This window comes from Macaca thibetana, chromosome 2 (genome assembly GCF_024542745.1).
Source record: "Macaca thibetana thibetana isolate TM-01 chromosome 2, ASM2454274v1, whole genome shotgun sequence".
Classification (NCBI taxonomy): Eukaryota; Metazoa; Chordata; class Mammalia; order Primates; family Cercopithecidae; genus Macaca; species Macaca thibetana.
Genome location: NC_065579.1, coordinates 3,984,466 through 4,000,970, shown reverse-complemented (window position 1 = coordinate 4,000,970; position 16,505 = coordinate 3,984,466). Strand labels below are relative to the sequence as shown.

Below are 16,505 nucleotides of genomic sequence, written 5' to 3'. Positions count from 1 at the left end.
GCCTCAGCCTCCTGAGTAGCTGGGACTGACTACAGGTGTGCACCACCACGCCCAGCTAATTTTTTGCATTTTTAGTAGAGACAGGGTTTCACCATGCTGGCCTGGATGGTCTCAAACTTCTGAGTGATCCACCTGCCTCGGCTTTCCAAGAAACTTGTTTTTTAGGTCAAAAATGGTTGAACATCAAAAATTTAATACAGTTCAATCTAACATATGAGTAGAAATGTATAATATCAGTAAATTAAACTATAAAACATTTTAAATCAAATCTTATTTTTTAATTTACTGAGAGATGGAGTCTCACTCTGCCACCCAGGTTGGAGTACAGTGGCATGATCATGGCTCACTGCAGCCTCAACATCCCGGGCTCAAACAATCCTCCTGCCTCAGTCTCCCAAGTGGCTGGGACTACAGGAGCACACCACTGTGCCCAGCTAATTTTGTATGTTTTGTAGAGCTGGGGATATCGCTATGTTGAGCAGGCTGGTCTCAAACTCCTGGGCTCAAGCAATCCACCCGCCTTGGCTTCCCAAAGTTCTGGGATGACAAGCGTGAGCGACTATGCCTGGCCTGGACTGGCATTTTAGACATCCTCAGGGAATATGAAGCTTCAGCAAAGCTCAGGTTATATTCTTACCAAAAGCATTAACTTATTTCTGTGTTTTATATAGCAGGTCCCTTTACTATTTAGAGAGTAGTAAATCTAGCTTCTGTGTACAACTTATCTAAAGATTTCATCTTTTTACCGCACATTTGGGAGAAATTTCATGGATATATGTTGTTCGTTTTCTTATGCCTTCTAGCTCAAGCGACATAGAGATCAATGTTAATTTTTTCTCTTTTAGATCTTATATTAAAAAGAAAAACAAAAAACCCACAATTCTTTGAAGAATGAAAGGGGGAAGCCAGCTGCCATGTCATGAGGACACTCAAGCATCCCTAAAGGGGTCCATATGGCAAGGACCCAAGGCTGCCTGCCGTGAGCCAGCAGGGAACTGCCAACAGTGTGAGCAGGATATATCGGAAGCAAATCCTCCAGCCACAGTCACGATGATTATAGCCCCAGCCAACATTTTGATGGCAACCTCATGACAGACCCTGAGCCACAGCCACTCAACTACTCCCAAATTCTTGACCCTCAGAAGCTGTGACATAATATATGTTATTGTTTTAAACCACCAAGATCTGGGGTATTGGTTATGCCAACAATAAATACCGAATACACGCATACAATAAAACCAGGCCACGATGGTTTTCCAGGGGATTCTACAACACGTTCAAGGAAAAGATGATCCCAGTTTTTATGGACCATTCCAGAGAGGATGTCCCCACCCACTTTATGAGGCTGTATAACCTGATACCAAAACCAGTCAAGGATATTATTTTCAATGTATAAGCAAATCTCACTAATGAGCAGATAGTAAAAGTTCTAAACAAAACAGCAAGCTGAATTCAGAGATATATTTTAAAGACACACAGCGCGGCTTGGTTTACTTCGGGAATGTAAGAATGAATTTACTTTTCAAAAATCTATAAATTTATTCACCATTTTAACACAGTGAAGGAGAAAAACGATATGAGCACCTCAATAGTTAAGATAAAAATGGATAAAATCTAACTTTACTGATAATTTTAAAATATACTTAGCAAACTCAGACCAGAAATGTCACATTTATTGATAAAACATTAGATACCTACCCTTTGCAACCAAGATGGTTCTAAGGATGCTCACTGTCCTGCTCAACATTATAGTGGAGGTTTTAGCCAGTGCAGGAAGATATTTTAAAATAGAAAAATAAATCAATAATGGGTATAAGGTTTTAATAGGAAGAAGCAAATTATCAGAATTATTGCTAGACATAAGATAATTATGTAAAATTAAATTATATTCCTATATATTGGTAATAAAAATGAGAAAATACAATTTTTTTGTTTTTTTCTTTAGAAAATATAACTTCTTAAAAAGATACCATCTACAATAGCAATGACAAATCAAAAAAGAGGAAGGATACCTAGGAATAAATCTAACAAAATCAGTGCAAGGTTTCTTTTATATATATATATGTGTGTGTGTATATATATACACACACACACACTTTAAGTTCTAGGGTACATGGGCACAATGTGCAGGTTTGTTACATATGTATACATGTGCCACGTTGGTTTGCTACACCTATCAACTGGTCATTTACATTAGGTATTTCTCCTGATGCTATCCCTCCCCCATCCCCCACCCCCTGACAGGCTGCGATGTGTGATGTTCCTGCCCTGTGTCTGAGTGTTCTCATTGCTCAACTCCCAACTGTGAGTGAGAACATGCAGTGTTTGGTTTTCTGTCCTCGTCATGAATGTTTTATAAAAAACATTCTAAAACATCACTGAAAGATTTAAAATGACGTAAATAAATGGGAAGATGAAACATGCTTACTGGCAGGAACACTAGGTATTATAAAAAATACAAATTCTTACCCCAAATTGTTTTAAATTTACTGCCATTTCTTTTCTTTTTTTTCTTTCTTTTTTTTTTCTTTTCTTTTTTTTTGAGATGGAGTCTTGCTCTATCTCCCAGGCTAGAGTGCAGTGGCACGATCTCGGCTCACTGCAACCTCCGCCCCCCTGGGTTCAAGTGATTCTCCTGCCTCAGTGTCCCGAGTAGATGGAATTACAGGCACCTGCCACTGCACCCGGCTAATTTTTTTATTTTTAGTAGAGACGGGGTTTCACCATCTTGGCCAGGCTGGTCTCGAACTCCTGACCTCGTGATCCACCCGCCTCGGCCTCCCAAAGGGCTGGGATTACAGGGGTGAGACACCACACCCAGCTAATTTACTGCAATTTCTATTAAAATTCTCGATGGAGTTGACATGCTGACCCTGAAATACTCATAGAATTGCAAAGAGCCAAGAATAGAAGAACAATCAGGTAGAGAGATGACCCTATACCAAAAATGATTGAAGCTCCAATAATGAAGATGGTGAGTATGCTATGGGACTAGACAGACAGACCAGTGGAGAACCCAGACACCAACTCCCACATCTGCAGAGCCCAGAAACAAATGTCAGGATCCAGCTTTCCTGCTCCACATCCACCGGGTGGTGTTGGAGGAGCCCCTGCTCTGGCCTGTGAACACAGAGCCTGGCCACACAGGGCCGAGGCCATCCGCAGGGGAGGACAGATCGATTTGAGTGTAACCTCCAGTATGAGAAAGTTTGGACTTCTTTCTACACAGAGAAAAAAACCGACTCAAAGCTCTTCTTTAGAAATCATGATGCTAATAATAATTGCTCATCCTTTCGTAATAATAGCTAGCATTCATTAACATGTATTGTCTGCAGGCCACTGGGCCCAGTCATTATACGGTTTATTGCCTTTAATTCTCACAAAAACTCTACGGAGCAGGTGCTGTGTTATCCCTTTTTAAGGCTGAGGAAACCAAGGCTTAGAGAGTGTAAGCAGGTGTCTTACCCAAAGTCCCATGCAGTTAGTAAGTGGTAGAGCTGGGATTTGAACCCATAGCTGTCACCTTGCCAGCCGCTGTTTTAACCACTGCCTCTCACAAGCACAGACATCCAATTAAAGCAACGAAGGTTTTACAGCTTTCAGTTGGAGGAGCAAATGAGACTGTGACAGCAGCTGAACTAGAATCAAGCTTATCATTACGTGTATGAATACCAGTCACATGTTAGCTGCTCCATAAAAGCTTGTAAAATGAGGTGGCAGAGTTCCAGGAAATGAAAATCAATCCAGTTTCGAAATGACATGTTGCATGGATGTAAAGCAAGTGGAAACTCACAGGAGGCTCAGGAAACACGCTGGACATACACTGGGCACCTGGAGGGAAGGCTCTGTGTTTTCTCCCTCTCTCAGCCTCACAGAAGTCGCCTATCCTGACAATGCTCATGCACGAATGCAGTCCATTGCTCTCCCAAGTAGCCCATAGGTCCGAGAGACATCAAGTGAGAAAAATGGGGCAAGGTAAAAAATGGCAAGAGCTCTACTTGTCGAATAAAAGTCGATAAAGAGGGCCAGGTGTGGTGGCTCACACCTGTAATCCCAGCACTTTGGGAGGCCAAGGCAGGCAGATCACTTGTGGCCAGGAGTTCAGACCAGGTCAGCCAGGCCAATATGACGAAGCCCCGTCTCTACTTAAAACAACACAAAAATTAGCCGGGTGTGGTGGCACACACCTGTAATCCCAGCTACTCAGAAAGCTGAGGCATGAGAATCACTTGAACCTGGGAGGCGGAGGCTGCAGTGAGCCTAGACGGACCACTGCACTCCAGCCTGGGCGACAGAGCTAGACTCTGCCTCAAAAAAAAAAAAAAAAAAAAAAAAAAAAAAAAAAAAAAAAAGTAGAGCAACAGCCTATCCTTTCCCTCCAGGAAAAGCCATCGTTACTTGGATGGCATGTGTTCCTTTATCCACGCATTGATTTCACAAACATTTACCGGCTTACTCTGCGCAGGAGGCAGGCCCCGGCCTGAAGTTGTCCCCTTACTCAGTAGACACCGAAGAGGCCCCTCTCTCCACCAGACGCCAAGCCAGGCACAACCGGGCAAGGATGGGCCCAACACAATCCGTACACCCGAGTGGGAGGGAGCTGGGGAGGGCAGGCAACCACAGGTTACAAATGTAAAGCTTAGTTTCGAGGAGGGCGGGGTAGGGGAGGGACGGACAGAGAGGCGGGATTGCGGACCCGTGAGAACGCAGAGCACCGAGCGGAGAGGGGGAGGAGGAGGGAAAAGAAGGCGTGGCAGTGGGAGAGAAGAGGAAGAAGAAAGAGTGGGGAGGGGAGGGAGAGCAAACCAGCAGCAGCCCGTCTGGATTCCCCTCCGAGCCACATCTGGTCACGTTCTAAATAATTAGAAGATTTTCCCACTGACTTAACCAAGAGCTCTCTCTCTGATTAATTTTCGAAAGAGCTGGCCAATTTTAATCATAGCAAGCACGATGATCACGGTGATCAAGGCCTGAACAGCTAAAAGCAGAAAATAAAACCCCCAGAACGGGCCATGATCTTGATATTCGCCCGTGGCCACGGGCTGGGCCCACATCCAGGGTTCTGAGCTGTTGGGAGCCAAGGCTGGATGGACCGGGGAGCTGTCCGAGGAGCTGTCCGCAGCGGGGTGGGGAGGCGGGCCCCGGGGGCCCGGGCACTCCGCGTCACCCCCCGGCAGGGCCCAGAGCGGCAGGCCGGCGAGCTTCCCAGGGCCTGCGCACCGCGGGGGCTCTTCCAGGCCCGCGAGGCCCGGGTGCTGCCGCAGCCACCCCAGGAAGGGCCCCAGGCCACAGTCGCAGCGCCAGGGGTTGTGCCCCAACAGGACCTCCTTCAGCCGGGGCAGAGCCCCAAACGCGTCGCCAGGCAGGGTCTCCAGCTGGTTGTGGTCGAGCTGGACGCTCTCCAGGCTGCTGAGATTGCGGAAGAGCGCGCGGGGCAGGGCGCGCAGCCTGTTGCGGCGCAGGGACACCTGGCGCAGCCTGCCGAGGCCCCGCAGCAAGCCGTCGGGGAGGGCGGTCAGGCCGTTGGAGTGCAGGGAGAGCACTCGGAGCTCGCCCAGGCCCTGGAAGGCGTCCTGCGGGAGCGCGCTCAGCCGCGGGCTCAGAGTCACCCCTAAGGACCGCAGGCGGCTCAGGTTTCGGAAGGCGGCAGCGGGCAGGGTGCGCAGCTGGGTGCGGTTCAGCCACAGCTCCTGCAGGCCCCCCATCTCCCCGAAGAGCACCCCCGGGAGCTCTGCCAGCGGGTTCTCGAACAGAGTCAACAGAGTCAAACTGTGCGAATGAAGAAAGAGCGCAGAGGGGAGAAACGCAAGGTGGTTTCTCGAAAGAGTCAAAGAACTCAGGTTTGGGAGCCGGTCGAAGGCCCCGGGTGTGATGGAACGGATGTGATTGCGGTGGAGCTGCAGTTCCGTCAGGGCGCCCAGGCTGTTCAACAGCCCCGAATCCAGAGACACAAGCCGGTTCGAGTGGAGCAGAAGCCTCTCGAGCTTAGCCTGTGCTCCAAGCAATCCCTTGGGCAGGTGGGTCAGGTTGTTTCCCGATAAATCCAACAACTTCAGGTTCCCCAGATTCGTGAAGAGACCGGCAGGAAGGAAATCGAGCTGATTCTGGTTCAGAGCGAGCTCCTGCAGGTTAACCAGTTTCTGAAACATGTTTTGGTCAATGCCCCTTAGCGCATTGTGGTCCAAAAACAGCTGCTCCAGGAGCACCGTCTTATCCAGCAGCGCACCTGGAAGATGAGTGATTTTGTTGCGCGACAGCCTGAGGGTTTTCAGTTTTACCAGGTCATTGAAGGCGCCGGGGGCAACGGCGGAAATGTGGCTGTCGGAGAGCATGAGGCGCTGCAGGACGGTCATGCCACTGAAGCTGTGGTTCTGCAAGACGCCGCGGCCCATTCCGAAGAGCAGGATGTGCGTGAGGTTGGTGGGCAGACCCAGCGCGGCGATGCGCGCCACGTCGCCCCCCGAGCACTGCGCGGCGTCCCGGAAGACACACTTGCAGGCCGGCGGACAGGGGAAGGGCTGGGCGCGCAGAAGCCCGAGCACCGCGCACAGCAGAGTCCTCCTCAGCATGTCTGAAAAAGCAACAGTGGGAATGTGGTCAACACACGGGAGCGTTCGCGCCTGTTCTGAACCCCGGGATCCTGCACTTTGTGCAGAGGCACAATCCTTTCACCAGAATTCTCACTCCCTCTTTTCTTAGGACTACAGATTTCCCTACCTACGTAGGTGAAAAGACATTCATTCTACACACTGTGTGGTCTCATTCTTTCGCTTTATTGATTTTCTACTCTGTTTAAAGCATTGAGATTAAAGGGTTTTCAAGCTACCGAATAGCCAATACTTTAAAATCCTTACATAGAGAATTAATTAAAATAGTCATTCCCACATGCAAGCTCACAGACATCACAAAGCAGTGTCCATTGTGAAAACGGCTCTGCTCTTGACTTTGTAACTTACCCTGCATTGGCTAAAACCAACAGTCAAGAAGGGAACAGCAAAGTCTGCAGCCACCACCATCTGATTCTTTTGCTCACAATCTTGCTATTTCCACAGTACCAAGTTACTCTATTAAAACAAAGGACACCCCCAAAACAGCGAACACCTTCAATCAACAGCCAACAAAAGCCTTTAATAATGCCTATCACTTTACACCATGCATTGTTCTCAGCGCTTTATTTATACTATATGCATTTAATCCTTACAATAACCTTAGGAGGTAAGTAAATTATCCCTGATTCAAGGATGAAGGCACAAGGCACAGAAAGGTTCAATAGTATAACTAGGGTCATATAGAATTCGGGGGCAGTATTTCTGACTTAGCCATAAGTATAAACAGCTGCTATATCTAAGATGCTTAAAGGTAATACTCATGGCACTGAATTTTCTGTGAAATGCACACCATACTACTAATCTGCCGAAACAATGTTTCCCAAGTGAACTTTTCCATAAATTGCTTCTTGTGCCATTTTACTTCTCATGCACACACAGACTAATGGAATCCTCTAATTTCCTATACTAATGTTTAAAATATTTGGCCTTACCTGAAATGGTTCTGCACTCCAAAGCAACTGAAAGACTTAGCGCTTTGCATGTGATTCGACACTTTCCAAAGGAAGGGGGTGGTATCCTTGCATCCTGAGGATAAAGACTTTACCAGAATAGGTCAGGAAAGGACCCTATCTCAGAGCCCATGTTCTGGTTTTTAATGACAAATATCTTCAAACTGAGAGACCATATATAACACGATTCCTACTGTCAAAGCCAAGAGCAGCGGGGAGAGTTTTTCAATAAATGGCACACTATAACTGTGATGCCAGGGAAGTGTAGTGACACAGCTGGATCACTGCAGCAGCCACACCCCTAGATGGGCCACACTTCCCTTGGGTCTTCCTTTTCATGCCACATGGCCCTAATTTTCCACCCAGGTTTTTTTTTTTTTTTTTTTTTTTTTTTTTTTTTTTTTTTAATATGTGTTGTTTTTCTTTCCTCACTTAACAATAAAGCTAAGAACATTCTCAAATGCTCCATTTTTTTTTTCCTTTTGGGACTAAGGCTGAGAACATCTTTGAACATGTTCAATAGGTGGCAGGGTGCTCACCTGTTCCTTTTTTGGCGGGGAAGGGGGCTCTGTCGCCCAGGCTGGGGTGCAGTGTTGCAATCTCGGCTCACTGCAACCTCTGGCTCCCGGGTTCAAGCAATTCTCCTGCCTCAGCCTCCCAAGTAGCTGGGATTACAGGCAGACACCACCACACCTGGCTAATTTTTTGTATTTTAGTACAGACGGGGTTTCACCATGTTGCCCAGGCTGCTCTTAAAACTCCTGAGCTCAGGTGATCCGCCCGCCTCGGCCTCCCAAAGTGCTGGGATTACAGGTGTGAACCACCGCGCCCAGCTGCTCACATGTTCAGTTTAACTTGGGAACGTCAGACTGCTCTCCAAAGTGGTTGTATTGGTCTACAATGCCACCTACCATTTATGAGAATTCCTGTGCTTCCTCTCTGCCCACACTTGGTCCTTCCTAATTTTTGCCATTTCTAAGAAAGATATCGCAGCATGGTTTAACTTTTCCTTTCCCTGTTTAATGATGAACTTGAGCACCTTTGCACATAATTAAGGCCCACTTGCGCTTCATTTGAGAAGGCTGGGTTTCCTTTTGCCCATTTGTCTATAGGCAAAACGTGTCTATGTGTCTTTTGAGCTCTCTGATAACGCTGTCTGCATTAAGACTTCTATCCTTCAAGACACCATAAAAAAGGGGAAAAGATAAACCATGAACTAAAGATATTTGTAACACCTATAACTGAGAAAGGCTTAATATCAGAATACATAAGGCATGTCTGCATCGTGGGATCCAATCACCCTCTTATGTAGCCCAATACAGTCAGAGCCCAGTACATGCTGGGTTGACGGAAATTACCTTCAAAGTCATGCAGTCCTGGACCGCAGAGAAGAGCCACTGCCTCTGCCAAGTATTGCAGGAGGTCTTTCAGTTCTGATCAAGGAATGCAACTCCAGAGCCCAGAGCTGCTACACTGGTGACCTGGTAAGTCTGTCATGCATAGGCACATCAGGTGAAAGCTCCCCCCCACTGCCCTTGCCCATGAAAATGCCAGGGAGCCAACATGACAGACTGGGAAGGCGAGCTGTGAAACAGTAAGATGCCACAGGCTCAAATTCTTGTGGCCCTTCTTTAGCCTATTTCCCCAGGAAAACCTCCAGTCAGAATGGCCTCTACGTTTTGTTCCTTAGGAAGACACTCTGATTGTCCAAGAAGGTTAAAGTAGGTATGGAAGTTGCAGAGAGTGGGGGGAACAGTCTTAGTCCATCCACTGAGCAAGCTGATGAGGTAATGAGAAGTATTTGGAGCAATGAAGTTGACAGCTCCAGTGCTTCCGGTCTCAAGATTCTGTGTCCATATCAGGTCAGAAGTCTGCTGTCAAACAGTGACCTGGCTTAAGGGGCTTGGCTATTCAAAAGCAGGTCTGCCTGGGTGAGATAAGCGCTTTCCTCTGAGGGAGACTCAGTGGGCAGGGCACAACAGGGAGCAACCGCACCCCAGCTTGGACCACAGACAGTCTCACTCAAGCCCCTAGGACTCCCTGTCCCTTCCTGCAATATACATTCAAAATAGAGCCACTGGCAGCAATACGGGGGAAGGAGAGACATGCAGAACTATGCCCACACCAACAGGCTATGGGGACAAGATCATACATGCTGCACAAACCATAGCGACTGCTAAGAACTTGAGGTAACAAACAGCAGGCAGGCCCTCACCCCCCGAATTCATCACACCACAGCCAGCCACATTTCCCTAGCAGAGGCGCCATGTCTCCCGAAGCTGAGCTCCATGGAAACAACTCCCAGCCACAAACAAAGGTCCTGTCTTCTCTGGGATTTCTACAACCATTTTCTCTCTCCATGGTATTAGCTTCTGGTTTGATTCTCCCAACTATTAATAGATTTTAAGTCCCTACTCTTCTATTTCACCATTTCCCTCAGACCTCCTCGCGTTTAACATCTGGCTCTACACTACATCTGACTGAGCGGTTTCCCCAGGATGGTCACACACACGGTATGATATGCGGAATGTTATTTCCTTTAAAAAAAAAAAAAAGGAAATGGGGAAGTACTAATAGGCATGAAAATAAATCCGCAAAGGGCAGTATTCATGTGACTAAAAAGCAAACAAATGTATAAAGACACAGAAAAAAAGTGTTATTTCATCATTAAAATTTTTATTTTGAATAGCTTCAATCAAAAAAGGTTTCATAAGATTATTTACAATGCTGAATGTACAATTATGAATGTATGCCTTTTTGACAAGAGGGTACCATTCTTGAGCAGCAATACAATTTTAAAAATATAAAGATGCAGTATCATTTCTGATATAAAGTTACTTAAAAAAATCCAAGGTCTTAGGGAATTCACAAATCATAACCAGAAGTAGCTATTTTATTAATTTAATGTACACATAATTACCAAATTTTAATACATTAAAAATGTGTAAATGCCCACAGACTGTACAAAAATTAACACCCCATTTTGTTGAAAGTTCCCAACCACCTCCCACCATAAATATACAAAAATCTATTTTTAGATATGTCAAAATTGCATGCATGAGTATTTTCTAAAGCTTGAATTTTGCTTTTCACTGGATAATGTTATCTATAGCTGTTTTTGTAACAGACTACATAAACATTGATATATTATTTACCATGCCTTTGAAACTGTGCAGGACTTTCACAAACATGGGGAACAAAATAAATAGAGTAAAAACTGCAACAGTTTTGTTTAGATGCAAGTGCAATTTGGAAAGCTTTCGAATTTAAGGATTACAAAACTACTATAAAAAGTATTTATTTTGTTGTTGGCTTAGCCACTTTTATTCAAGCATTATTTGCAGCATTGCTTTACAGCAGTTGGTGCTAGAAGATACAAAACATATAGTTACCACTATTTAAACTTGAGGGAGAAAAAAAACTTTAAACAACCCTGAGGGAGACACACATTAAAAATCTTGTTATTTATTTAAAAAGTTAAAAAGTTACATATCATTATTTAACAATTACTTTCCCAGACATTTCTGTCCTTTAAGTATGTGCATAAATAAAATTTAAATCAGCAATATTTATTCATCTTAATACATCAAAATAATATATGTACAGATTTTAAAATTTAGGTCTGTATAAACTCAAATAATTTAATGTGAAATTCAGAATCAAAATTACTATGTAATGGTGACCTACAAGAGAAGACTCAGTCTATCTATGGCACTGAGTAGAACCCACACCTGGCTTCACAGGCGTTCTTCAAATAACATTCTCAACGTGAATAACCCACCTTGTCTATATTCAAATTTAACTTCCTACAAATGCTTTTCCACCTACCTAAACACCTCATTCCTTTGAAAACAATATGGACAGATGAAATATAAAACCCTTATTAACTCTAAATGTTAAAAAAGTGGGGAGGGGGGTGTCAAAAATAGCTCTTTATGATCATGCTCTTAAAGATGTTAAATACAATCTGATAATTGAATTTTTAAGCTGCTACTTAGCAATTACTTTCATTATATGCTTCAGTACTTAAACCAAAGAATAAAATGCACAATTGTGGAAATCACTGAAGAATAACACGAGCATATTTGAAATATGGAAATTATAAAATGATCCAGAGAATAAGTAACTATAGAAAATAGTGCTAATTCACAGCTCAAGAGGTCTAAGATGCATAGCTTCATAGAATCATTCATGGAACAATTGTCATCATCTAATGTGTATTAATAGCATATTATACATTTGATGGAAAACTTCGATTATATTTTTGCAGGAATCATCAGTGGCAATAGCAGTAACAGTGATCCTGAGTGTAACTTCTATTTTTCTATAGTTACCAAACATCATCCAGGTCTTTGCAGCATAAAGAGTAAGAACCATTTGGTCCTAAAATTCTAGGTAAAATTTGGTAAATTTGTAAATATATGTTGGGAAAAGAATGATCGCTAGAAGTAGAAAGCACGAGCAAGCATGTTACTGGCTATGGAAGAACAGAGAACAATGTCACACTGTTTTAATAGTTTAGTGTCCATTTTACAGCACTATCAGTTTTCTGTGTTACAATAACTGTGGGCATTGCCAAACTGCTGGATCCTACCTACAAAAGGCATTTTTTTAAAGTTACCTTAATTTTCGCAAGAATTTAAATGTTAATCAGGCCAAACAGAAAGGTGAAAAATGCTTCTCCACATTTCTTTTGGCTCAATGAATGTCAATTTTTTAACTTTATTTCCTCAATTTTTTTGTCTCCCAGAAATTTCCGCATCAAATATGCTTATTTGTAACAATCCAATTCAAAACAGACATGCTCTGACCTCTGGCGCCACCTAATGGCATAAAACAAACCCATCAAATTCATATTGCTTTGAAAAAATGGCAGCCACTCAAATCCAATCTTTTTTAAGCCTCATTATTGATAAGACAGAGACACACATCAAACCTCAAAAAAATCTTATGAGGTAAAATTCTAACTTAAAAAAACTATTATCCTATGTCTTTAGGTAATTGAAAACACAGAAGAAAATTTTAAAAACCATTTAAAATAACACAAAGCCTGACAGAAACACATTTGAAGAAACAGTAAAAGATGAATCTTCATCTACTGCCAAAAGAAATGAATCTTATTTCCTAGTGAAAAAGGTTCTACAACATTTAACAGAAGCAAATTAGACTACTGACACCACACATAGCACAGGAGCCATTTAATAGCTTTGAGAGGCGTCTCAAGAAGGCAGTGAAGCACCTTGCTGATTAGAAAAATAAAACCCAGGCAGTTTGTACAGAAAATATAAAACCAGAAATGGAAATTACCTGAGTTGTTCTATAAGAAACACCATAAAAACTCATTCCTAACTCTAAACCATCTTAGGGAATTGGCATAAGTTTATATAGAATTCTTTGGAAGAAATATTGGAATCAAATGAAAATAGGCTTTCAATATATTTTCACTGGAGGCTAATTAACACTCACTTTCTTTTAATCAATCACAAATTTAGAGCCTGTATATAAACACAGACTTTTCTAATAAGGGGGTTGTGAGCATAAATGTGAAGAGGTAAACTGGTCTCAAAAACTATTGTTGAAAAACCTACCAAACTTCTCCTGTACCCAATATAAAGAATATCACTGAGAGTAACAACCAAGAAAATTCTGGAAATGTATGTAATATTTTGGTTACTGAATGAAGATACAGGACTTTATGGATTGACTGTTAATTGAACTATTAGGACAATATCTTTTTCTGTTTTCATGTTTAAGAAAGAGCAAAGCTCTCAAATAAGCTACTATATCAGAAGGGACATAAACTGAAATAGTGCCATTCTGACACACAGGATCAGAAACTCCTAATATCATGTATTCCTGAATACTGTTATCAGCGATACCACTGAGACTGATTCACTGCTATGTTATAGTGATGATTTGACATGATCCATTCTCCTTAACTAAACCTTTAGCTTCTGTGGTTGTCTGAGGTTTTGGTGGCCATTCTGGATCAACCAAGAGCTCCTGCGCCAGATACATGTACTTTGCCTTTGGTATCTTCTTTCCACAGCTTAGGGCCCAGGGTAAGCAGCATTTTCTCCACCGATCCACTGACTCCTAAGGAAATAAGAGAAAAAAAAAACCCACCCCAGTTGATTAAAGGCTTGTTGTTTTAAACAGGTTTGTTAGAGCACACATTAGCAGAGGAAAATAAGAGGAGATGACTTCTGAGCACAACAAATGGGGGGGAAAAATTCATGTTACAAAAAAGGCAGCTTTGCCGGGTGTGGTGGCTCATGCCCGAAATCCCAGCATTTTGGGAGGCTGAGGTGGGAGGATTGCTTGGGCCCAGGAGCTCAAGACCAACCTGGGCAACACAACGAAATGCGTGTTCTTTTGTTTTATTTTTTAAAGGTAGCTTTCAATTATTTAGGAACTGATTATTCTTTAGATTTTTTTCGGGGGTTATCAATATGATTTACTTCATTTAGTCTTATATACGTATACTCTTGTATACTAATACATTTTAAATAACTTGCAGATATGGATTCTTTAACAGAATATCTAGTGTATTAAGAAGAACTTTAAGCCATTCAGAAAGAGAAAACATTTTTAATTTTTAATTTGAAAATCTTCACATTCTGTCCCAAACTATCTTTCCATACTATTGCTCCTGGCAACTTAGCCGCATGATCGTTTTTGGAAGAAAGCTGTGTACAAGTAGCCTCGTTACTGTTAATGTCATCTCTCAAAACATGAAGTAAATATCCTTTGGTCAAAATTAGGGCTTCAATCATGTTTAATGTCAATTACGTCTTTTAAAACCTCATCCTTACTAATATAAAAAGAATACTGTTTTATAACGATGGTTTCTGTTGGTGCTCCATGACTGGGAAGGGTTTGTATAAAACAAGTACTATTGCTTCATATTATTTCATTGCAAAAAGCTCTGCTATCACTGAAATCCTTCTGATCAATCCTGATGTTTTTAGTGAATGTGGCCTTAGATAAACGATCCTTGGAGAACAAGAAAGCAGAGTCCCTGGTTAATACACAGAAATGTAAACTCAACAGAGGGCTGAAAAGGGCCCTCAGAATTTGTCTCAACTGAAATTTGAAATAAATATCAATGACTATACCGGGACCCAATGAAGTAGTTGTATTTATCTCTAAAGAACAGCCAGTTCTTAATTATTTTGGCTGCTGCTTCTCCAAAATGAAATTTAAATTCCAGGTCATTTTGTTTTGCCAATCAACATATAACCCAGGCTACAACTAGCTCTAAATGAAGTAATCTCACAAAGTAGAGTATAACATAACTGAGATGCATATTCTAATGTTATCTAAAATGCCTCATGATTTAAAAAGGCAAGTTAGCTAGAGATGTATTTTGAAACATGTTTCTAAATTAGCCAATGGAGAAGAGCAAAAATACTTTAAAATTAAAGCTCTTAAAGTTTTTACATAGGTCACTTGATAGCTCTTTCTCATCCAATTGAAACCACCATCAGGAACCTACACTCTTCCCCTCTTCTCCCCGACCCGCTGAGAGCATGATAAATAGTAACTCACCGCTCTCAATGTTAAAAGGTCCACTAGCTTAAGTTTGTCAACAAAACACAATAAGCTACACTGCTACCAAGAATTTAAAGGCAAAAACGGTGGACAAAAGCAAGCTACGTCTGGGGTGGGGGCGGGGGAAGTTTGAAGATTACTCGCCTAGTAGCCTTTTCACTGTCATAACTAAAGAGAGTTATATTAGTATCACCTTTAAAAAAGTCCACAGGAAAATATTTAGCATTAAGGTACAGAAGTCACTGTTTATAGGATTCTTCAGGTGATCCAAAATAACAGATAATGCCTTTCCAGTACAGGCACACAACAAACATAATATTTCATCTGAGATGATAATTTACTACTTAGATCTTACTTTTTCCCAAGGTGTCATTTGTCAATCTAATTGTGGAAAAAAATCATTGTTCCTAAATCAATTCGAAAGCTGTCACTTTTTTTTTTTTTTCAGATGGAGTCTTGCTCTGTCACCAGGTTGGAGTGCAGTGGCGCGATCTAAGCTCACTGCAACCACTGCCTCCCGAGTTCAAGTGATTCTCCTGCCTCAGCCTTCCAAGTAGCTGGGATTACAGGCACGCGCCACGGCGTCCAGCTAATTTTTTGTATTTTAGTAGAGACAGGGTTTCACCATGTTGGCCAAGATGGTCTCGATCTCCTGACCTTGTGATCTGCCTGCCTCAGCCTCCCAAAGTGCTGGGATTACAAGTATGGGCCACCGTGCTCAGCCGAAAGCTGTCACTTTTAAGTAGCACTGTTAGATTATCAGAGAAAATAAGCTAATGTTGACTGTTGACTTTTTTTAAAAAAGCAGAAACATAATAGGACTTGTCCGTCCAAAGAATCTGCCAGGTTGAAGGGCAATGTGTAGCAAGCTGAGTTAAGGAAAGCCAAACACACATATTTCAATTCATTGCTCCCTACTTGTGGAAAGTAAGTCAACCAATAAAATTAAAATTAATTTAATTGCAAATAGAACAACCGAATAGGATTCTTTTTATGCATTGAAAAAAAATCCTCACAACCCTATTACAAACAATGTACACTTGTCACAATTTTTAAAAAGTCATGAGGAACACTAAGGATCCCCCTACGGTACCATAATTGAAAACATTTTGTTCCTGTACCCTTACCTTCCCCAAGTATCATACACAGAAAGTACACTATATGCAAGCATAGGTTTGTTAGTTTACAAACACAAACATACCACACATATTCTCAAACACAATATAATTCAGTAGAAGAGAAAATAAAAGGTGCTACAGGCATGCTGGAATGAGAAATCAGCCAGCGGGGAGATGATGATGGTGAAGGGAGAAAGGCAAGCACTGTGTAACACAAAGGCCATGAAACAGGGCACCGGGCACAGAGTGAGCACGTGGGTCTCTCCAAAACACCT

General features: G+C 42.5%; 2 protein-coding genes across 8 annotated transcripts in view; both read right to left on the bottom strand.

Moving 5' to 3' along the window:
• Positions 1-2,010: 2,010 nt before the first annotated feature.
• Positions 2,011-7,569, bottom strand: GP5 (glycoprotein V platelet). Its single transcript, XM_050779175.1, has 2 exons — positions 7,541-7,569; positions 2,011-6,571 (listed from the first exon to the last, which is right to left on the bottom strand). The coding sequence occupies exon 2, from the start codon at positions 6,567-6,569 to the stop codon at positions 4,884-4,886; it is 1,686 nt and encodes a 561-aa protein (XP_050635132.1). The 5' UTR covers positions 6,570-6,571; positions 7,541-7,569; the 3' UTR covers positions 2,011-4,883.
• Positions 7,570-10,222: 2,653 nt separating this feature from the next.
• The window catches only part of ATP13A3 (ATPase 13A3), a 93,970-nt gene continuing 87,687 nt past the window's right edge, over positions 10,223-16,505 (bottom strand). For all 7 annotated transcript variants that reach the window (XM_050779093.1, XM_050779088.1, XM_050779094.1 and 4 more), the window contains one exon: positions 10,223-13,654. In XM_050779093.1, coding sequence (XP_050635050.1) covers positions 13,457-13,654 — 198 coding nt within the window. In that variant the 3' untranslated portion in view covers positions 10,223-13,456. The remainder of the gene's footprint in view (positions 13,655-16,505) is intronic.